At 38.1% G+C, this 24,610-nt stretch overlaps 1 protein-coding gene across 3 annotated transcripts in view; it reads left to right on the forward strand.

The window, feature by feature from the left end:
- Positions 1-1,649: 1,649 nt before the first annotated feature.
- The window catches only part of LOC121311200 (enhancer of polycomb homolog 1-like), a 43,758-nt gene continuing 20,797 nt past the window's right edge, over positions 1,650-24,610 (forward strand). The window contains exons 1-2 of one of the 3 annotated variants that reach the window (XM_041243882.1): positions 1,650-1,935; positions 13,468-13,589. Coding sequence is in view for 2 of the 3 variants with exons in the window: in XM_041243881.1 (XP_041099815.1) it covers positions 16,256-16,408 (153 nt within the window). In the remaining variant the exon portion in view is untranslated. Of the gene's footprint in view, positions 1,936-13,467; positions 13,590-15,935; positions 16,409-24,610 lie in introns of those variants that run through there. The other 2 variants (XM_041243881.1, XM_041243880.1) reach the window with 2 other exon arrangements.

The raw sequence follows: 24,610 nt of genomic DNA on the forward strand, positions 1-24,610 counted from the left end.
TCTCCTCAAAGTGATAGCTCTCAATTTGCAGCTGTTGTGAGAGCACACGTCTGAGGGAATGCTGTCACTTGTGCAACTCAGGATTAAGTCGATACTGAAATAGCAACAGCACACTCTTCACCTCTACACCAATCAATAACCCTAAACAGCAGTAGCAGCTATTTTATAGCAGTTGAGCTATGCTAGATTCTATACCGAAACTGTTATTTTATCTTCCCTACTAATCAAGCTGTGCTTTGGGTCTTTAATGTAAGTTCAAGTCTAAGAGGAATTATGAAGCAGTCCTATTCTGGAATGCCGACTTCTTTACACTAGTCCTTTGTGCATCTTTTTATTTATTTGTTGTGTTATTTGCTCATGTTTGCTCTGGTTTATGTCTAGTTCAATAGCATTATTTTTTTCTTCTATTCAAATTTGAAGGGGGGGCTACAAGCAGAGTCTCAGGTTTTGTCAGCAGTGGATGGGGGGGGGGGGCATCAAGGACCAGGCTAAACTCATCTATAAATCATAGAGATAAGAAAGATAAGGGCTGGATTTACTGATAAAGTGAAGGTGACCCCGCCTACCATTGAGATCCAGCTGAACAGCTGACATGTGGCCTGGTCTGCCGGCCACCCTTTAAGTCTGCTATGAACTATGTTGTTCTGTCACACACTAGACTATGTTGTTCTATAACACACTAGACTATGTTGTTCTGTTAATGGGATTTGTTGTTTTGTTAAGGTGAGATATAAAGCCACATACACTGCCCCCTTTGCTTTGTTGAGTGTCACTTGAATAGAATAATGTCAATTCTTCTATCCGTGCAGTTGGGCTGGGGTGAAAATTCTCTCAGCATTCCAAACTCAAAGTCCCAGTGCAGCATTTCAAAGAAATAAACAGGATCAATTTCAGACTGCTTTCAACCCCACACATCCCAAATAAATCACAAAGTACACATGACACAGTTTAACACATGTACACTATTTATTTATACTGAAAGGGTTACTAGACCGTAATTGCCTTTCTGATTGAGAAACATCATAGACCATGCAGTACAATATCACACATGTGGCGCCACTGAAATATAATAACATTATAACTTTAACAATGAACACATTTTTATATATTATTATTGCCACATGGTAACTTGGCCTACAAACAGACTATTTCAAAATACGATGGCATTTGGTTAAATTAACTTCAATACACGACGACCACTTTATTCATTTATTTATTTTTTTCAAATAAGTAAAATATTTGAAGTAAAGGGAGCGCGTCTCTCCAGCCAAGAGTATGGCAGTCTGCATGGTCTGACATAATTAATATTACTAGGTTTGGGTTTTAAAATATTACCACAACAAAACTCTTAATGAGATGTCTGAGTACGTGTAACACACAAATGCACGTCATTCTATAATGAGGATCGCAGTTTGAATAGTCACAAAGCAAATGAATAAACATTAAACCGGATCAATGTTGACAATCCTAGCAAATCGTGCTGCTGCTGCTGCTGCCTTCCGATTTCCGATTCCGATTTACACCATGGAACTTCCTATGTTGTGTGTGAGATCATCAACCCCGAGCTCTCTACAGGTGATTGGTGCCCCTCGTCATCCAATCACAAAGCGTCTGTGTGCCGTTGCAAAGTTGTTAACCCCAGAGTCTTCTGCTAGCTTGGTCAGCTTTTAATCTTCTTCAAATAAAGCTCTTATTTTTTTTTATTTTTTTGTCATCAGCGTAACGGCTTACGGATCTTGCAACAAAAAAAGAAATACAAATGCGTCGATCGTAGGAAACAACAAATTTGTTTAATTTATAAGACAAATCAGCGGATTAAAAATGTTTAGAAATAATTTTACTGCATGGCGTTTGTTGTTTGTTAAAATCCAACTGTACAGCATATATTTTAGTGATCGTGCTGAAGAGTCCTGTCATCAGCACCATGGATTGCTGGTAAGTTTGTTATTTTTATAACTACATTTCTCAACTATTTACTCAGCATTTCTGAGAATCATAATTATATATTAATAAATTAAATTAGACGATTGCCTTTGCTTTGGTCTGTAAATTCCGCCCATATTATCGCGTCAATCGTTGATTCCTGGCAAATGTTGAAACAAAGTAATTATTTTTTTGCGCCGTGGTATTTTCAAGGTAAGCTTATTTACTGTACTTAAAAAAAAAACACATTTGAATTGATAGCGTTACAATCCTGTTGTGATATCGCGAAAACGAAAAAACAAACTTCATTGGATTTTTTTGTTGCACTTTTTTTTTCCCCCAGATGAAATGTGATAATGCCAGGAACGCAAAAAGCTTACTTTGCACTGTTTCAGATATAAGTACTCTCTTATTTTTTCATTCATAAGAAAGCTAAATCGCAGATTTCATATAGACCTATTCGAGAGACGCGGTAGTAGGTTTTTTTTTTTTTTTAATTTTATTTTCAAACTTGATTGCATGTATTTAAAAAAAAAAAAAAAAAAAAAAAAAGGCTGCCCTGCTTGTGAAAGAAGGAGGAGGTTGACATATTTAGCACGGCTGATTAAGTTATGGCTGTAACTGAATGCTGGCTAGTGCTGTGTTTGTTCTAGTTCTGCTTTAGAAATGTTGCTAAAGAATAAGATTTAGAATCTCGGTTATTAGCAATCTGCTTCTAGAAAGGCAGGTCGGGTGGCTTTCTCTGTTTTATGTAGGATTTTTTTTTTTTGCGCACGGTCGAAAATCTTTTTTTGTTAGCATCGATCTGTGATGGTGGCGCTGTAGTGTAGTTACAGATTTCTTTATTTTGGCCATTTTATTAAAATAGCAAAAAGCGGGACGTGGCGTTATTAAACTAAACTATTGTGTAGATGGGACCTGGATGCGGCTTGGAAATCTGTTTTTAACGTTTAGTGTGATTGTGTTGTGTTGTGTTTTTGTTCTCGCAGTACTGTATTGACAGAGATGTCCCCCCCAGGTCTATCTGATTCTTATGATCTAATTGCAGTTGATACAGGCTTTAGAAGAGGCGGGGTTTACAGTGTGTCAACCGTTCAGTTTCGTTTTTTAGAAATCCAGGTCTAAATGGGGTACACATGGCACTGGCTGCCCTTCGTCAATGAAATAAGAGTCTCAAATGATTAACTCTAAAGTAAGTGCTGTGTTTCTTTTATTATTATGGCTTCAGAATATGGGTATTCAAACTATTAGTTGTGTATGTATGTATGTATGTATGTATGTGTGTGTATATATATATATATATAATATATATATATATATATATATATATATATATATATATATATATATATATATATATATATATGTACCTACGTACGTGTGTGTAGTCTGGTTGCTTCAAAAATACCAGTTAAAAAAGCCCTGTTAATAACCAAGCATTTATTTGTTTATTTATTGTATTTATTTTAGAGTGTTAGGAATAGACTGTCCAGTCGTTTATTAACCTCACCTTTTGAAATGTTGTTACCCTTCTTTAGTTATAAACAGAAGCCCCACACCTGGCTAGTTGTAACCAGATAGATAGATAGAGATATGGTCATTCCTCAGCAATTTTTTTGTCCTCCACAGTACAATACAAATTTTGATTTTATGTGGGCCCATGTTGCGGAATGCAAAAGAACAAAGTTTGTGGTGCCCATATACTGTTGGTTGGGTCAACAACTGTTCCCACCAAGTTGGTAATAACCATGTAGTGGATTTTTAATTGGAAACCGAATTGATGCATTATATTGACGTGTTATACTCTGTTGCGTGATTTTTTTATTCCCTATGAACATTTTTGAGGCCTATGTTGCAGGATTTTAAAATATTGAGAACTGCTTAACTAATTGTGATTAAACTTAGTAAGGGCTGAGTAGCGCCACTTTGAATATCAAAATCTAGAGGTATTCAGAGGCTGTCTGTCTTAATTGCTGAAATTTGTACATACTACATACTACTGTACATGGTACAGTAGTCTCCACGTATAGGAGCATCTCCCAAGAGAACACCCTTGTGGTGAAACACATTTTTCCCTTTGTAAATGCTCTGCTTAAAAGAACACAGTTTACATACCGCTAGCGATTTGGTACAGTACAATTTTGTAATCTGATGACTCCTCATTATCAAACTTAAATTCAAATCGTTTATTTCATTGACTTGTCATTGAGAGTGTCTTGAGGCACACTGATGGGTTTATTCAATCTTTCCAGAACCGCCATCATATCATTGCCTCGTTTAGTATTTTTATTTCCACGAATGCACTTAATCGCTACAAAGTAGCATGTAAACATACGGTGAAATGCGCTGCTGTTTGTCGTGCTTTGTTATAGTTTGTTAACATACACTTGATTGATTCATGTTGTGTGTGGTGGTCAGCTGTATCTTAAAGAACACTCCTGCTTGCTTCCCGAGGGGTGTTTCTTAGCCAGACACTACTGAACTCCTACCTGTTTTCTACTAGCAGTGGAGAATGACATTGCTTTTGGTCTATTTTTATTATACATTAAAAACAGATACACCCAATCCACCCAGTTTACCCAGAAAACCCAACTGAAATGTCGTTCAAAGACCTTTGGTTCAAGAGAAGAAAAAGAGTGAATTATCAAATGCAATTCTTTTTGGCGATTTTATGTATCGGCAAAGAAAATGAGGACCTGCATGAAATAGCCAGTTCCCTGGAGCAGCAAACTACATACAGTGCAATGAGAAAAACCTTGAGACAGTCTGTCTGTACAGTTCCTTTTTAGAGTTTCTCTAGTTAAATGAAGATAGTCACTGTAAATACACTATGGAAACTCATTCTTGGCATGGAGAAAAACATTGCCTCAGTTGTTTTGTGCTCACTTTCAGCAACATAATAAAGCTCTCTCTTCATAAATGAAAGTGAATGGGGGTGCTCTGCAGCCAGCCGAGAGGTACCATGAAATTACCGTGTCAGGGCAGAAAGACCGCTGTACATAAAGAGCTTCGATAAGGACTGTGGAGTTGGACTGTCACCAGTGACTGTTTCCATATAGGCCTGGGCAGGGCTTTGATTTAGTTTCTTCTGACAGGATAATTTAGAAGTACCTTTCTGCTGTATCTCCTGTCTCTTTAGAGGGGTGAGATGTGATCTCCTTGCAGAATCTGCCACCCTGTGTGGCTGGCTGCTGTGAATGAGTAAACATGGCCAGGCAGAGGCAGCTCGCAAGGAATCGTGGGTATTTTACTGTTGCCCACCCCTACCAATACACCCGCAATGTGTAGCAATGCCAGGGTCGCTTCGCTGGAAAGGCTGGTTATTTATAAACGGAAGCTGAAAAATGATTCGGAAGCTTAGGCTGGTATTCAGGGGAGGATTATTGAATAATTGCTTATCAGATCATTTCCTATAAAAAATCTCGGGTAAACTCACCTGGGCTACTTTTGGAAAGCAATCTTGGTTGTTTTTCCACCATTCATTCTGGTGGTATAAAATTAACCCAAATACAATTGCCTTAAGTTTTTGAATGGAGTTTGAATGTGCGTAGTGCAAAAATTCTAGCATGTGCACACAAACATAGACAAAACAAACAATGCACATGCGTGACCATCGATGGTGATCAAGCAATTGTGATAAATCGATGCATCACCCCAGCCTTAATATGGAATGTGACCACACGCCAATGAAAAACATCCAGAAGGGGTGCCAAGCAGTAGTAGCAGATGGTAAATATATGTTGCTGGGGGGGGGAGATCCGAGTTGAAATGATGAATTTAGTAGCCACCCAGTGGTGTGAGAGGGCATTGGATGCCAGCGAGATGGTTTTCTTTTGTTTGTTTAAATTGATTTTCTTTCTTTAGGCCAAAAGATGTACAGTCAAACCTGTATTAAGAGACCACTCAAGGGTCAGTCTAATAGTGATCACTTAACACAGGTGGTCTCTTAAGAGGGCCCGTAACTTTTATGCCTCTGACATGCTTTCCTGTAATTATGTATGTCTTACATACACTGTAAAAGCCAGAAGATGTAATGTGAACAAAAGGAAGTATGTAATTTAATAACATTCTACTGCCTTTACAAAACAAATTGTTTTGTGAAAGTAGTGAGTGCTTGCCTGTCTCAGGCCACACAGTGTTTTAAATCCTTTGCAAATGTCAATGCTTGTGTCTGCCTTTCAGGTAATGTTGATTCATTGCATCCTGAAACCAATGCCAGCATAAGCAGAAGATCTTTTTCAATTACCTCCTTGAATTTTTCAGTGTTTATTTCCCTTTTAACGGTTTTCCTTTTAAGTCTTAAGCCGCTACCTGATAATTATGAGAACATTCTGTTAAATTAGCGGGAAAGAACAACGCAAAGCAAACCCATTGGAAGCTACCTTGTTCCCAGGCAAGTGCGAGAACGAAAGTAGCATCTGGGGGAAGTGATTCATGTCATTGCTTGCTCTTGTGTTCGAATAATGAAGAAGGTGAAACAGAATCAGGACATCAAGTAAAAAGAAGCGACTTTGTTTAGTAATTAATAATTTAATTAAGATATTGAATCGGCTCATGTGAACAAAAATAAAAACCTAAAACTTCAAGCCCTAGTTCTTTCCGTTTCGAAATGCTGTATCTGCGTCTTTCTAGTGCCGCATTTTTCAACAGTTTTTCTGGTACTTACTATCTTTACAAGTTAAGGAGGACCGTTTTGTTTCTCCACGTTTTCTCTCTTCCTTTACAAGAGAGCGCTGTAGTTCTATTAATTACGGAGAATGGTTACCGTATTCCTTTGAATTTAGGAAGTACCATTTAAAACCATGTTTGTCTTATAACAATAGCCCTTTGTAAGGATGCTTAATACAGGTTTGAGTCCATTGCTGGGTCAGAATTGTGGCTGCTGGTCACGTTAGACAGGTGGTCGCTTAATACAGTTCAATAAAAGCACAAATATAATTGGGAGGAATTTTAAAGTGGTCACTTAGACCAGGTGGTCGCTAAATAAAGGTGGTCGCATGAGCAGGTTTGACTGTAAGTATAATAACACTGGGTAACCTGAAATGAAGATAAAACGTAGACATGCAGTTCAAGCATACACATTTTAATTAGAATAAGGAATATACTGTACACAAAAACGATGTGCACAATATCACCAGTAAAGAAATATGTAAGATTGTTATTTCACAGCAGTTTATTTGATTTCTAGTAGGGTGTTAATTATTCTTTGGTAACAGTCAGAGCTCTGACCCTGTGAGATTTTTAGATATCAGGTGTAGTGTTGCATCATTCCTGTCAGAGCAAGTGCCAGTTCACCAGAGGATCATGGGCTGTTCCAAGACGTGCCAGTGGTTTGATTGGGTTTAAGTTGGGGCTCTGGGCTGGCCACTGCAGATTATCAATGGTGCTCCAGCCTCTGTTCCCCGGGTCGGCAGGGGGGTTGTGAGCGGTGAGATAATAATTGGGCACACTAAATTGGGGAGAAAACCGGGGTAAAAAAATTGGATATGAATACATTTTTTTTAAAAAGTTACCCACCCATCTGATTTACAGTATTCTAGTAAAAAAAAAAAAAAATCTTCTGCATCGCCTGAGAACAGCTTTTGTCAATATAGGGTTCAAATCAACTATTTGATCTTCCCAGTATTCTTGCATCATTTTGTTCAGCTCAGTTCCTACTCCAGACCAATGCATAGAGCAGTGTTTGGAATTACTCTGCATGGGCCTGGGGGCATCATGTGTCACTGAGCTTTTGTCTTTAAGATGGCAGCTGGCTGGGATGGCGGTAATGCACCCTGCTGCCAGTGTGGGCTCGTGAGATTTTTGTAGGGCACTATGTGCATGACAGGGCTGCAGAGACATGAATCCACAGTAATACTGTGTTTGATCTGGTATATTCTAATAGAAAAGTAGGTGGAGATCTACTGTATTTTGCATTAAGCATGCTGGTGATGAACACCATAACAAATGACCAGAACATGTTTAAAACTAGAAAAGCTGTGTGTCACTTTTACACAGGCCCTTATCCAATTAAACAGCATTGGGGTTCATTCCTGTTTTTCACTTGCAATTCATTTTTAAATCAGTTTCCAATTCCTTACAAGGGACATTGTGATTGGCTTCAAATGAAAGCTGTTGAACAGTTTGACTAAAGCCCGGGACAGACAGGCACTGCACAGCATGACACGCGAGGCATTTTGCTGCCTGTATTGCTGCTGTTGCTTTCATATGGTGTTGGACAGATCAGCATGGGACGATACTGCTAGTCCCGTGGTGCCATTCAAATCGAAACCAGGGCGATTTTCTTCTGGCTACTGCGTGCTACATTATGAATGAAACTGTTGTCTACGGAGGTGTCCAAGCACCCTGAAATGTTTGATTCCTCCCATATTTTATAAAAGGACAGACAAGTCAGTATTTTATGCATCGCCCTTTATATGCATCCTTCCTGCCTTTTTTTATTATTTCTGTAGTTCACTATTTTTACTAAATAACTGGCTGTAAAAGGATATATTTTCTATCACTTTAGTAGTAGACTGCTTACTATCAGCAACATACTGTATGTTTCTTTGCTAAGCTCAGATCACTTCTTTCATACACCTGCATATATAGATGACAGAAAAACAAACCAGTGTTTTTATTTAGTAGATTATAGGGGGGCATTACAGCTATGACCAAAAGTTTTACATCACGCCTTATAGAATTAATAATGTTACATTGACATGTTAAAATTACATCTCTCTTAAGTTTTCCGGAAATTGAAAAATGTGACATTTCGAAATCTAACATGAAATACTGTACTATTATTGTAGTTTGCGGTAGACACTTGAGATACCATGTTGTAGTTTCTTCGATTGCATGATAAATAAAATGTCGAAATTATGTTCATATAGGGTTTTTTTGTGTTTTTTTTTAAATTATTTTTTAAAATTGTTTGCATCCTCATATTCTACTAGGTGATGCTAAACTTTTGTCCATATATGTAAATTTATATTCAAGTACATAGCCTACAGTGCAGTGCTGACACCTCTGTACCGCGAAGTGGATACCGCTTCTGTGTGTCCTGGTGCAGACTAGCACTACTGCACCACACCTGTCTGTCTCGGGCTTTACAGTGACTTCAGTTGAAGTAATTTATTGCCACTGTGAGAAGCTCATTTTAACAGAATACTGCTAATTGCAATGTTCCTTGTCCAATACTAGGTGCAACAGCCGATGCAGGACACACATATGTAAAACTTCTTTTTTTAGTTGCATTTATTTTCACAGCTGTTGCAAAAAACCCCACAGTTTTGCTATTTTGTTGCTATCTTAGTGTTTGTAATAAGCTTGGTGCATATTGCATAAAATAACAAGATTGCATCATTTCTTGTGGTAAATGTGCACATATCCAAATGTCTGAACCACCCACACATGCCTTCCTGACCGAGAGTAACAGTGCCACATTTAACCATGAATTTAGATTCACTTTGAAATGTTTTTGTTTCTGTTCAACCATCCTGTCTTGGTGAGTTTAAAACTCCATATATCCTCAATATGTGGTCTTTCTTCCTGATGTATTTCTTGGGGAAATACAATTGGACATTATAAATTGGAGAGAAAATCAGGAGAAAAAAAAAAAAAAAAAAAAAACAGGAAAGAATAACCTAGGCAGTTAAATTACTGATTCAAACCTGACTGAGAAATTCTAAAATCTTAATGAAATGTAGTACTAGATAAAGCCCCAGTGCCTTCTAAACATACTGCTGGAGGCATGGTCCATAAAGCATTGCAGTGTGCTGCTCTTGTGCTTTTTTGATATCCCTTTGTTTTTACAGCTGGGCCCCACTGCAAACTACCTACACAGCTCAGTCATTGTAAAACAAAAAAAAAAAAAAAAAAAAAAAAAAAAAGAGTTGAACTTTGACCTGTGTAAATAGATAAAACATCACAAGATAAAGATAAAGTAATGCTGCTTAGCAATGGCAAACCTGTATAACATTGATTCTGAGATTCTACCTCACCCCCTTGGTGTGTGTAGGATGCACAAGCAGAAGCTGATTGAGACTATTAATGCATCGCTTCTGAAGAATGATGGCTATGGGGCCTGGCAGTGGTTAGACTGGACTCTGAACTTTGCCATAGTTACACTAAGGATTGGTTTACATTTGAATTGTGATGCAGCTATCTTCCATAAACCTTTGTCCTGAAGAATAAACTCCTTTATTGAGAATACCTGACAACAGGACAAACATTCATTTATTCTTACTTCTATACTACATGAGACTGGGATTCTACAGCAGGAGTCCCGTAAGGTTGCAACGGGATTTCTGATTGCATATGTTAACATACAGCGCTAAGATAAGGACTGAAAGGGTTAAAGTACATGGTGGTAAATTGTACCTAATATACCCTATATTGCTAGAATTTCATTAATATCAGATTTTCCTTGTGGAAAATGCACACGTTATAGTAAAGGTGGATTTTATTTGTTATGGTAATTTGTTTGGACACAAACTACCAGAAGCAACTCGCATGTGCCTGATGCGTTCCTTCAAGGGGCAGCACAGAACGGAAAAGATATGAAATAAAAGAAAACATCATTAAAAAATCAATTGCACATTTAACGTTATGTGCTTCTTTCATATAGGAAAATGTGAGATCGAAGAATGGTTAGGTAACATGTGAGGTTTACTGGATAAATGCCCTATCGGTCACTGTTAATTAAAATGTAATCCCAGACTATGTAACTAACACCATATCCACACTCTCTAAATAGTGTGCAGTGAACTCGCTTACTGCCTCTAACCACCCTGTATTCTGCTCGTCAGAATGATCTTCCTCATTAGTGGGATCAAAGCAGATCCATGGCTGCATACCTCTGAGTGGAGGGGGAGATTCCCACGGCTCATTCAAGCACTGGAAAACTTTCAGGTGTTCATGTTCAATTCATATCAATTCATTGTTATTTTAATTGCGTCTCATGCCCAAGGGACTCAAAAGGAATATGCCCCAATAAGAATAACGGCAGCGATAGCGTACAGTACTCTCCCAAGTGCTGGGACAGAAGAGTAAAAGCAGAGTGACTGGAGAGGGGTGCTTCAGTGCTCCAGTTCCTCTGGTTCTGATGTCTTCACCACTTTCACCCCACCAGGACCTCTTGCATATTAAATATGTTGGTATCCCTCCCTGTACAAATGTGCACATATCTGTTTACTACTAATGCAAGACAACTGGGTGGGACATTTGCTCTTTCTTCTATCCCTGCTAGTGCTGCCACTTCAGTCTTTGCATCTAAATGGAGAACTGCATATCTTACGCCTCATTTCCAGCAGTAGTGAAAAGCTTGAAATGTGCAGCTCTGTTCTTCTGTCGGCTTCTTATCCAGCACACGCTTCCCTGCTAGGTGATGACGCAGTTCCTTTGTGGCCAGAGCAATTGAAGCGCTGACAGGCATGGGACAGATGGTTGGAGTGGCTTTTTTTTTTAATATACTTAAGGTTGTTGCTGCAGAATCCATTGAGGTCCTTTAACATCCCCAGTGATTTTAAATATGCTACCAGTCTTGGTAGTTACCATTTGCAGAAATATATGTTGGAATCAAATAAAGAAGAAATATCCAACATAGATATGCTGCAATAGCAGGAAATAGATATGTTGGGATGCTAATGGTTTGCTTGTTTTAAAATGGTGTTCATCCATTCAGATACCAAGAGATTTAGTAAGCAGTGGTCCTGCGTGTGGTAACAATAAAATAAACGCTTCATCACCATTCATTCCGAGTGTAATCGTCTGTCTCGGTATTTGTACAAGTGTCAAATCAGGAATGAGTTCTTTGAAAAAACCGGGTTAGAAGTGTAATGGCGGTGGTCCTTGGAAACGCTACTGTCTGGATCATTCAAATCAACCCCTGCATCAGTGCAGCTGAATTCTGTTCTTTTTTGGTTGTTTTGGCTTGCTTGGGTCACACTGTGGTTGGTATGATGACAGAATAAGCTTGAGTGCGAATGCCGTTTTGAATACAGGTTGCTTTGCTGTGAGTTGCTTTCAGTTTATTGTGACTCTTGAGATGCTATATTCATTGTCAGCTCAGATTCTCTGGAGCCAGTGAGGCCTAGTGTAGATGAACTAATGTTCATAAACATCATTAAGACACTGGCTGACAATGGGCTGCGTGTGAATTTCACGGTGAAGAGCTATTGGCCTAACATGAAAATACATGTTGTTGTTCTTGCCCTTCATCCTATGGGAAAGCCTACCTTATTTATGACTGTGTGTTTACAGTTAGGGATTAGATTTTCAGTTTAGTCAGGAGATGAAATACTTTGGTAGTTATTTGTAATATTCCTGTTTTGTTGTTATATAAGAGGTTCTGGGTTGTAGTTAATGAACAGCTTCCAGACAGGAACACTAGAGCCTTCAGATAGTTCTGAGTGATCAGACGGGCCCCCTTAGCTACCCAGTAGCGACTATGGGAAAGATGGGGAGCTATGAGACAGAGTACAGTAATCTAGACGGATGTACTGTAGATTACACAGAAGGCAATACAGTTTTTTTTTTTTTTTGTTTTTAACGTAAAATCAGATGCCATACTTGTATCTGTAATCTTCACTTACATTGACAGCCAGGTGCAGGAAGTCTCACCCTTTGTATTACTGAGCCTCTGCAGCTGTAGAAGAGCAGAAATTTTGGGTCGGATGCTAGATTCTCGGGGGTGTGCTTTGTGCACGTTATTACTTTACATAAGGTAAATGTGGAATTGCTGACCTATTTTTTTCATAACTGATTCCTTGTTGGAGGCTGCACCATATGATGGGTGTATGTACACCAAGTTCCTTTTTTTAAATGCATGTCTTGTGTAAATTACTTTTGGTTCATTTGTGCAAACATGAAGAGTAAAAAGTAAAATGACTGGGGAGATGCATTAAGTACTCGCATGTTTTAGTCTTCCTTCCTTGTACAGTACATCTGAAGCAATGTTTGTTCAAACATTTTTTTCTGGGCCTTGCTGAGATCTATAGACAAGCGTGTTTTGTTTTTGGTTTTTTTGCAGCTACGACAGTTAGAACTGTGGTCGGCCGAGATGTCTATGCTGTTGGCTCTACTGACTTTTTTTCTCCCAGCTGCTTGGCACCAGCTGCTTTGCATACCACAGTGTGAAGCTGGGTTACTAGTTTTTGTATATGTTCTTCAAAGGTGGCAGACTCTCTACAGTATTGTTTTCATTTAAATTGAAATGGATGACGAATGTCATTTGTAGTAAGAGTACCAGTATACTGAACAGAAGATGGCAGTTGCTGATATGCCAGTGTAATGCCTGCTCGGAACTGAACAGGATCGCTCCATCATCTAAGATTGGCATCCAGCTTCAGATTAGTGAATAGATTTCCAGTTGGGTTTGATATGTTTTATGTAGTATAGTTAATTGTCTTTAAGTTGGGGGGGGGGGGGGGGGGGGGGGGGACAACAACAAATGTTTTTTTACAACTTTTCAGTGTTTGCTTAAGCGCCGGTAAACATGAGGTTGCTTGACTCCAAAGAGATTTATTATTCACTCCTCCTGTTCACTTGTTTTTATATTTTCAGGTCTTCAGTTGGAAAGTGTTTTAAATGGATATTAAAACTGGTATTGGATGACTGTGAAGCTCTTGATGCCTTGGATTTGTACTTGAAACAATCTCGGGCAAGATTGCTGAAACAAGCCTCTGGTAAGTGTGGTTTGTTTGTTTATTTATTTATTTATTTATTTATTTGCAAGTTTCAAATACATTTGTAAGGTTTTCTTGGTGTGTTTCCAGTGACTGGTTTCAGTTAAATAACAAAGCAAGCCAAGGAGTTGGCTAACTGCTTCAGAGTTCAGAATGTACTTTATTGAGCTGTTAATGTTTCTCGTGATGCTGCTTTTTAAAATGTTCTTTTCATGTTATCTTTTATCAAATGAAGCTGCCTGTGCAAGTACTTGACTAGTGCAACTAGCCTTTTAAACTGGGCTCTTGCTGCAATTAAGGTATCATGAATACAGATTGAGATTCCTTGGTACGTGAAAAATTGTTTAAGCCACTTGGTTGCAAGATTGATACATTTAGATAACATGCATCAACGCCTTGGATTAAAATAAATAAAAAAACTGCTGAACAAACAGTAGTGATGTTGTAGAATCCAAGGTGATAATACCCTTTCTAAACTGTACAGGGGGGGGGGGGGTCTCTTCCAATGCATGTGAAATAGCTGACGTTTGCATTTTAGTTTAAATGTTTTAAAAGTGTGCTCTGTTTAATTTTGTACATAGAGGGTGTCCAGAACTAAAGCCAAGTATGTACAATATTCATGAGTATTCACACTGCTACACTGCCCACCTAGTTGTTGTCTAGGTAGCATATTAGTATTATTATGAGTAGAGCTGCAGAGTGGCACATTCTTTTTTTCACAATGTTGGTAGGAGGTGGTATTGCAGTGATGAAAAGGTTCATGGAGAGAGTCTCTAGTTTTGCCTTGTTTTCACTCGAGCCCTTGTCATGATATGGATTGAGCTGCAAGATATGCTGTAACTCAATCTCAAATTGAAACAGAGATGTAATCGATCTCCTGCGGGTCTCGCTTGCTCATGTCAGGCTGTGTGAGCGATTAAGTGCTCAGTTTGGGTTACCGGCACTAATTTTAATGCAAGGCAGAATGCTTCATGGGATGGTACATTTGACTCCAGATAGCTGCAGGTGACACTAATTTTGTGAAGCTAGACTTGGATAAACAAACCCCAAGTTAAACTGGAAGACTGGGCCCTATTTTAACCCATTAACTACCAATTAATTTCTATTGGAAAAATCAGAACACAAGCTGTATTTATGTCATTGATACATTACAGTTAGACTTCACTTGTTTATTTTTATTTTTTAAGTTATCGTAACAATGTAGTTAAAGAGAATTCAAAATAAACCTGGTAAGCCTGTTAAAAATACTCCAACAAATTACAAAGTAAATGAGGACAGTGGCACTTAATGGGTTAAGCAGGTGCAAAGGGAGTTGACGCAGAAATAGTGTTGCTCCCTGGTATTTAAGAATATGCTTTCACAGGGGTTTGTGATGAATTGTTGGTGATAAAGTGCGTGACAAATTGACGGAATACCGCTTTCACAGGCTTGTTATTCTAGGCTTCGAAAATACTTTTGATCACTGAAAGAATTGTAGGACAAAAATCAACATTGCACAATAGAAGCAAAAAGCAGGATTCACTGCCAGTTTAATGGCGAACGTACCGGTGATTCTTTGTAATTTTACACCGTCTTATGCGGTGTGTCCACTGGAAAGGTAAAATACCCTTGGCTTTATTGCATTCTGCATGAAACGGCTGTAGTGTATTAATATAGGCAATTGCGTTTGTATTCGGAAGAGGGCGACATTTTCAAAGTTTGGAAAATGGCATGACATGACATTATCTATCGTTGAGTTGCTCTATCTGTGCATTTGAAGTGTGACTTCTAACCGCGCATGCTGAAGTACAGGTAACATGCATGGTTAACTGTCTCTGACAGATGGACCAGAAGTGGATTGTGTGTGTTGTCGCTTACCACAACCAGCTAGCACAGAGCGCATGTTTTTGTCATTGATGTTTTCTTAATGATTCTAGAACTACTGTTGCCGGTTATTGGCTGTATTAAATACTTAAGTTAGCTGACAAAGATTTCTCCCATTCAATTTAAAATGACTTTTGGTGTGTATTTTATTTTATTGGGAAGAACGCATATGCGTGGAAATGTCGTTGGTGTAGTGGTGTCGTTGATATTAAACGGTGTTTTCTCCCTGCAAACGTTTTTATTATTTTGTACGCGGGAAAGGGCGCTGCTCGGCTTGTTTGCAGGCTTCCCTTCCCGAATCTGTCTCCACTCTGACAGAAGCGGGGACGTGCATGTGTTTTTGTTTCGTGTCGGGAAGCGCGCACCTCTTTTTTTTGGTGTCGGTGGTGGGAGGGGGTTCCCCTCTCCTATTTATTTCGTGCTGGAGAGCGCCCCCCCCCCCGCCCCCCCGAGCGGCGGGAGCGCGCACGCGCGCGGAACCGCGTGGGAATGGCTGTTGTCTGATCTGGGGGTTGGGCCGCGAAGAGCGAGCGGAGAGTTAAAGAGTTTTTAATGTCCGCCATGTTGGCCATGGCGTATTGAACCAGAGAGAGAGAGCGGAGCGACTGAAAAAAGAGACCGACAGAGAGCGACCAAGATCCGGGCCTTCCCGGCTCCGTTCGCAACGCCATATATATTTTTTTAACCAGTATAGTGATTTACTACTGGAGAAAGCCAAGGACTTATCCATGATAACTCAAGCCGGGACAGTTTTAAATTTTAGGGGATCGGATAGATTTATGCTGAATCTTGAATTATAAAAAATGAGTAAATTGTCGTTTCGGGCACGGGCGCTGGACGCTTCCAAGCCATTACCCGTCTTCCGCTGCGAGGACTTACCCGACCTGCACGAATATGCCTCTATTAACCGGGCAGTGCCGCAGATGCCAACTGGGATGGAGAAAGAAGAGGAATCGGTACGTTTTAAAGCTCCAAAAACCTAAGCTTAGAAATGTGTCCAGATTTTGACTATACGGGGGGTGCCCCTATCTTGTCTGCGCAAGCTTGCACAAAATGGCCGCCATTTCTCCCTCTGTCCAGAAAGACGCTTAGTTTAAAGCTCCCGGTCCATGCTAACCTGAATTTTACGACATAATCTGAAAAATATTATTATATTAGTTGCAAATTGTGTGTTTGTGGTCAGTTGTAGCTGGCTCTTTCTGATAGAGGCGATTTGCAAAGCACAAAGGGATCACGTGACTGGGCTCGAATCCGCCATTTCGTTGACTTTCTCTTTGCTTTGGGCTGGGCCTTGTGTTGGTGCGTTTGCAAAGAACCGGAGCTAGGCGGAGCCAGAGAGCCGAAAGGCCTGCTTTCTCCAGAGGAGCTGGATAATGCATTGAAATATAGTTTCATTTACGTGAACAGGTTTACATAGCATTCCAGTAAAAATGCTTTTGTGGTATGAAATTGGAAACTTGCATGTTATGAAGCGGTAGCTTCCATATGGGTAGAGAGGTTTGCAAGCAGGACCTGATTCAGCCTGCATACCTAACTCTCTGCAGTTGTCAACAATACGAGTGTTTGTAATATTACTTAAATGTCATGGTTGTATTTTTTCCGCACATTAATTGTATTGCAGTGTTCCTCTTTAAGTGTAATAATGACGTGGTCTGAAAGCTTGTTTTGTAAGGCGGCCTATCATTTAGCAGTTACACATACCAAAAACACTTGTATATTCTTGTTTCTAAATACGTAAACTTATTTTGGCACAGGTAACAAGGAGTGGTTAAAGGGTTGAAAAATATATAGAACACGTGTGAGTTATGGAGGTGGGAATGTGTTTCCTGTTTATTTACAGATGCAATGTGACTACGACTAGTAGAGATTACAAAAGTCTACCGGTACTAGAAGAACTCGCAACATAGTAATTGCCAGTTTGCCAGTCGGGTATTGGCTTTGATTAATATGGTAATTGCATTGTTTGTGGGTGACGAATTCAGTCATTGATTTAGATGTGCTGAAATGTACTCCTGACGTGGTCCTGTCGTGGACAGCGCTGCTGTTCTGTGTAGTACCGGTACAGTGAAAATTACTCGCCCGGTGTTACAAACTTTCAAAACTATAGGAACTATACTCAGACATTGGTTTGTGCAATACTCTTTGTCGGGGCAAAATTTAGTTTTCCAATAAATGCATTACTTGGCAACATTGTAAAGACCCACACAAAAGAGTGAAATAGTTTTTTTTTTTGTTTGTTTCTTGTGCCAGTAAGCAATTTTGGGCAATATAGTTCAGTAGCTTAATGTCATGCAGTGGGTTTTTAAACGAAATGTTTCATAATTGTATTTAACAGGCTGTTTGCATTTATCTAAGTGAATGTATTTGTATATTTCTTCGCAAAAGCATTGGCGCGTTTGTATTTGGTTTGTCAAGCACCTTCTCTGCCTTTTACACAGGTCTAATCCGCAAGTCAACTGCCATTTTAATATTTTGAAAACAATCCAACCCTTTACCCATTTTTTTGTAGCTATATCTTTCTAGAGACAATCTTCAATGCCTTAGTTTTAGTAAACAATAACCCCATGCTTCATCAGCAGCAGGGAGTGAAGATCAAGGGACAGAAAAGGCTGCCAAAGTTGTCAAACCTTCAGTAGTGCTTGTACTCTGACAAGGAAGCAAAATACCACCCACATTAAAGTTATGTTGGATTTTGGAAGATCATTTTTTGTCTTGTGTGTTTTTTTTTTTTTTTTTTTTTTTTTTTTTAATTAACCCACACGTTTAAACAAACATCCCAAGTTCAATTCTAATGGTAAATAGCTGGAGTATCCAGAAATGGAAGGCTACATCATAAATCGAACTCCCTGCCATATTTTGTGTAAAACTAAACAATAATTTCCATTCTCAGTTGCATTAGATGTGTGATCTAGTTGTGCACACTTTGATTGCTAAAATGCATTGTTCATTTTAGCACTTGTGGAGCGGCTATTGTTCAGTTGAAGATTAGTGCCCTGAACCATTCTGAAACCACCACTTTTAATTTGGTTGTTTAGTGTACTATTTAGCATAAGATGCAAGTTAAATCCTGCTGTTGCCATGGGGAATTTCATTATATTACTTCTAAATGACTGTGTGATGGTACTGGTTTTAAGAGCAGTGAAACTTACACATGCTATTTGTCTGTACAGCATGTAGTTGCATAAATAACGTATTAGAAACCACATTTAAAGCTAACATAGTTTGTATGCTTGCATCAGTTTTTTAGGAATGGAAAGTTATGCATTAAAATTCAGACAATGCTGTTTTTGTATTTTAAAAATCCTCATAGCAATCACAGGGTTATGTAAACATTTCAGTTTGTTATGTTAAAATTAACCTTAAATAGCCTATTTACTGGTAACTGAATTTGCATTTGTGTGTCTACATTACCTTTTGGATTTTGCACCTTTTGGTACATGAGAGAAGATATATATATATATATATATAAAATATATGAATGATATCTATTTATTTATATATATAGGTATAGCTATATAGATATCCATCCATTCCCCTCTCATCTCTCAAAGATGGGCAGCAAATATCTAGTCAGCGTAACGTCTACCTTTCGGTATTTGTCTGATATTTAACATGAGAAGCCCAGGACTGAATGGCAACTAGGTACAGAAGTGTGCTCACAGAAAATGTTCTTACCAATGCCAGTGTCATTTTTTTGAGCACTAAATTGACTAACATTTGTTAAAGGTGAGCAAGATTAAATGATCGGTTATACAATGTAGACTAATCTCCACTTCCTGTACTTACTCTGTCTGTTGGACAAAGTTGTTGTAATTGAACACATTTACGAATTTTGACCAAGGCCTGATTGAAATATGACAGGAAATCACCCATGACATTAAATGCTCAACCATACACTAATAATAAAATAACATCCGGCTAGTTTTATATTTTAAATAAGATTATCTATTTTAAATAAGGATTTTTTTTAATAGATCACTGCATTTATAGCTTTTTTTTTAGAACCTATTAGATCACTTTGTTGTGCAATTTAAATAATGGCTATAAATATATAATCAAAACACTGCCATCAAATTAATACAGCCAGCAACATGATTGATTAATTAGAGAAGTACAGCCAAATTAGACAATTGTCTACATGTGCTGGGAATATGGTATTGTCCTGTTCAGATATCTGTTCAAAAATCAGACAAATAGGTTGGAAAGGCCTTACTTCACTGTCATGTATTACATATATGTCTAATACAATTTTGAACATGTCATACAAATGTGTGACCTTCATAGCGTCTCTTTCTTCTTGCAGGTAAAGTAGGGGTCACTGCTCTTATTTTGTATAGGAGCAGAAATATCAAGAACTGTGAAAGGTACATCATGGTAGAAAGTTTTAGAATAGCTTTGAAATAATCCACAGAACCTAGCAGCAGTGAAAAACATTGCTCTGTCAGGGTCTATTGGAACTCTTTCTGAATGTGCTTCAGCCCACAGTATGGGAATACCTCTGTTCTAGGTAATCCTATGAATGTGTTATTTTTTATAAATGCCAAATCGATTTGAAACCTGGTTTTAAATGGATACGCCAACATACAATAAGAAATATACCAGAATATCTCTTCTCACATATAGGCACATTAGAAATTGCTATATAGAATAGATGACACGCACGTTTAATAAACAGAATGTTTTAAATCAGGCTGGTGGATTTACAGTTTGAGCTTTAGGTACCCTAGCTCTATTTCATAAACTTAATTGTAACTTAAGTTGTAATAGTCTGTATGCTTCATTATTGTGGAGTGCAATGCATTACTAGAACATATACAAATGTTAACTTACTGTGTTGAAGTGAGGATGTACACATTACTCTGGCTGCATTTTTAACAGATTTCATTTTACACCCATTATTGCCCGCATAGCTATCACAGTTCATGTATTTTTAGTTTTTTCTTCTGCCCAGCCCATCGTATGACTGTACTGTAGTAATTCATCTCATCATACAAGAATTTATTAAAACATTTTCCTAAGAGTAAACATTAATTGTGGTACTCCTGACTTAAGGTTTGATATTTATATAGCTGTTGTAATAATATTAATAATAATTAGGCAGTCGTTGTAGACAATAACAACTTTACTATGCATTAGTAGAAGCATAACTGTACATCACAGAATAAAACCGCAACGCCATAAGAACTGGCAACACTGTGTTTGTTTTATTTAGGTTCATGGTCATTAAGCCCGTTGCTAAGCAATTGGTGCGAATTACGCATATTATGTAATGCATAAAATGTATGGTTGGTCAGTTGCACTGTCTTTGCATACTGCCCGCCTGAAAGCCATATTCTTTATGTAGAAAGAGTAGTGCATGATTTACATTATTTAAAATACGTTGGCAAAAACACGTTTATTGTTTGTTTTTGGTTTTTTTACAAAAAAACACAATCTTCTAACTAGGTCTTCGGGGGTGCTTTTTTGGGTATCGGTTAAAACTGAAAACTTCAAGCCCTATTGGAATTTAATATTGTGTTACTAAGCTTATGAGGGAGCAGTCTGCATGGATGTGAGTTAAGTGTGGTCTGCAGTAAACAGAAGTATGCACTACCTCCAGTGCTTTGCAGAAGCAGGGAACTTGTACTAAACATAATTGGTTACAGAACACCATATTAGCTTTAATGTAGGCTGTGTTGTATGTATCATAGTGAGATTTTCCAACAGTTGTGATTGTTTTGGATATTAAATGGTCATTCTGACTGTTGCTGCATCCAGTGTTTGTCGTATGGTTTGTATTTATTTATTTATTTTTGTAACAGTGTGTTCTGTAACTCTTTTTGAAGTCAGTTTGGTTGACAGTATTTATTTTTTTAGGGCCTTGTTGTGGCTCAAACCGGGAAATTCTTTTCTGTTAATGACATGTTTTGTGAATTCCAGATGCTTGATCGTTTCGATGAATTATTCAGATGGCAGGCTGGTGCTTTCTACTGCCTGATTACAACGTTATTGAATTGTATAGCTTCTCTAAGGGGTAACCTAATCTATAATCAGTTGCATTGAAATAGGTGGAAATAGGACTTATCGCCATACATTTCATAAACTATATATATATATATATATATATATATATATATATATATATATATAAAAATATATATATATAGTAAACCTGCAGCCTCTGCATAAGTCCTGTTTGCAGGAGATGTCATCCTAGAGAGATGTGCACCCAGGCTGCAAATTGACTAAGTTCAAGGTTCTATCTAAAAAGTCGGTTGGGAAAAGACCATGAACAGAATTAGTCTGTTGAAAATGAAAGTAAAGACTGTCAGGTAGAATAATTGATTTAGTATAAGTGTTATGACTTGTATTGTAGGCTAACCTAGGGGCTCGTGTTTAACAAAGTGAATCAAAGTCTCTTTCAGATCTGGATCTGTACAGTTCTTTCAGAGCTAGGTAAATGCCAGCCCCTTAGTTTCTATTGGAGAGCTGAGGTGAGAAAACTGGTTGAAACATATGATTGCCTTTGAACTTGCATGCTTTGGTCTTCCCACTGTCAGCTGATCAGAAGCAAAGAATGCATGTATTGCATTAGGCTAATTAGCACTATTAACGGGTTTCATGAGGCTTCAATGAAGAACTGGAGTCTTTCCTCAAAGGTGAGTGCAAACAATATTTTGGGCATTTGTTAAAAATAAACACTGAGGCGATCAAGCCGTAGTTATACTGTACCATGCTTTTTTTCAGCTCTTGCAGTAATGTGCCCAAGCTTTCATACTGTTTAGTAGTATGTCCACAGCAAAGACCAAGAAGGAAATTAAGTTATGTTATGGCCAAAATCAAATGAGCCATGCAAGTGTAAACTTTTGGGTTAGTTTGACAATTTTAAACGTGGATTCCCACTCAGTAGTGGTTTAATGCATGAATGCTGACACTGTAGTGCTAATTGGAGTGTGGGAAGCCAGCCAGTTAGGTGTAAATGCTCACATGTGCTTTTTGTCCTTTCCAAACACATTACATCAAGTCTGAAATCTGTACTGTACCACCAATCTATGTACTCGTCTGACAGGAACCATAAAGTGGTGCCCTCATACCTGTGTTTTGTATCTCTTGGTAATTGCTTTCTTTGCTCTTGCCATCAGTATTTAAAACTACAACTTAACTTTTAAACTACTTTTAAATCTTGCAATTATAACAGTTTACCATACATAGTGATTTTGGGAGTGGTGAATTAATTTTTCTGTTCAGATGGTGGAGAGCAGTGTAATCCAGTGGCAGGTGGGGACATGCAAACGGTCAGTTTAAATAAGGAGAAAGACCACAGGACTGCAAAGCAGAGGGACAGACAGGAAGATGAGAACTAGTTTGTGAAGATTGTTTTTTCTTTAAGTAAACTTTTGACAAGGCCTGTTACAATTTAGTAGTAAATGCCTGCAGTTTTGTCTTTTTGAAACACTGCCTATTTCAGCGTAATTTCAGTAAACATGAACTATGTTGGAATTACTTTAAAAGCTCTACTTTTATCAATTTCCCATGATTATTTTTTTTGCCTGTGACACAATGCTTTCCTAGAAAGACAACTCGGTATACTGGTTTAATTAGGTCATTCTCCATTATATTCCCTTGGTGTATTAAGAAGCTTATTCATGGCTGCCATGGCCACAACATATGCACTATTCCTTACCAGTTCTTCTTTATTGGACTAGCGTTGTGTTTGACAGGCAGACCTTAAAGCCATGCACTTTACACAGGTTCATTTTAAATTAATTCTCCCAGGGCTGTTGGTGACCATTGTTGTGTGCACATCAAGTTAGCATTATTTGAAAGTAAAGAATGCTATAGTGTTAATCAGCTGGGTTTATTTTAATTAAGGCTAATACAATAATCGTAAAGAAGGTAGTTTACTTTTTTTTATTTACCACATGGTGCATTTCAGTGGTTAATAATATTGTTTTGATACAAGCATCTCCAAAAAGATGAACACTTGTGTAACCTTCCCTGACCATCATTTAATTAAGAATACCTGTGGGGCACTTGTAGGAATTTAAATCAGCTGCCAGTGCACTTACAGCTGCTAATATCGCAACAATTTCAGCTGCCAACTTCAACTTTTCAGTGCTATGGAAACTCCAGATAAAATCAAAGAGCCCCCTCCACTTAGATGTGACTTTTAGATGGCTGCCATATTGATGATGATAAAGACTTGCCATTTTGCGATAATTGGTTTGGTACTTGGTACATAGCTGTGATGTGATTTTTCTCTAAAGTTTTGTGTATATCTTGCAAGAAAAATCGGTGTCAGTACTGCATGTGTCGGAAAACATTTGCAGAGACTGCATATGTGCTGACAATGGCATTGACTTTACCAGAAATGGCTGCAATATTAAGGTCATAGAAAATTAACCCATATCAATGAAACATGTCACACACTTTGACATATAGTGCATATGCTGTTGTATTCTATGAGTCTCAGTTCCATTGCGTTAACCATTTCACCTGACTTTTTATTTATTTATTTATTTTTTAAACTCTGGACATTTATAATACAGATCTTATTCACATATCCATTTTACTTTGTTCACAAACAGTTCCATTTGATTACCCCGTCACCCCTGATGAATTTCTAGTGGAATTTTAATTCTTAGTGTCTTGTCCAGTACTGTTAATGTAATAATGTATGCGATTCTCCTTTTTTCCCCTCATTTTACATTTTATACAGTTTACTAGTACATTATAACCAGGAAATAATGTAATCTGATCAGCAAACCTAATGTTTTCACAGGACAGATTGTTTTTACTTTAATACTGACCTATACCCCCCTGTGGGGGGATGGGCAACCATCTGTAATCCTCGATAAAGAAATGTATAGAAAATGTGGTCTTGCACTAAGGAAATGTACAAGTGAAAAGTAAATACACATAATAACAATTGGTGGGCTTGAATTTTCACTCATTGTAAGATGCTGTTAGGAATTGCTGTATAGGTATGTCACACAGGATTTAGTGGCTCGAGGATCAAACCACTGTCTTTGGGTGTTGGAGATAAGTGCAATGTCGTCTATACCAAGAGAGCCAGGTTATGTTGACGAAGCTCAAAGTCTTCATTACTCAACTTTGTCGTCTACTACTGTGTGACTGATTTCTTTGCGGCACCAGCACTGACTAAAGGTCAAAGATTA

This window comes from Polyodon spathula, chromosome 3, assembly GCF_017654505.1.
Source record: "Polyodon spathula isolate WHYD16114869_AA chromosome 3, ASM1765450v1, whole genome shotgun sequence".
NCBI classification, from domain to species: Eukaryota; Metazoa; Chordata; class Actinopteri; order Acipenseriformes; family Polyodontidae; genus Polyodon; species Polyodon spathula.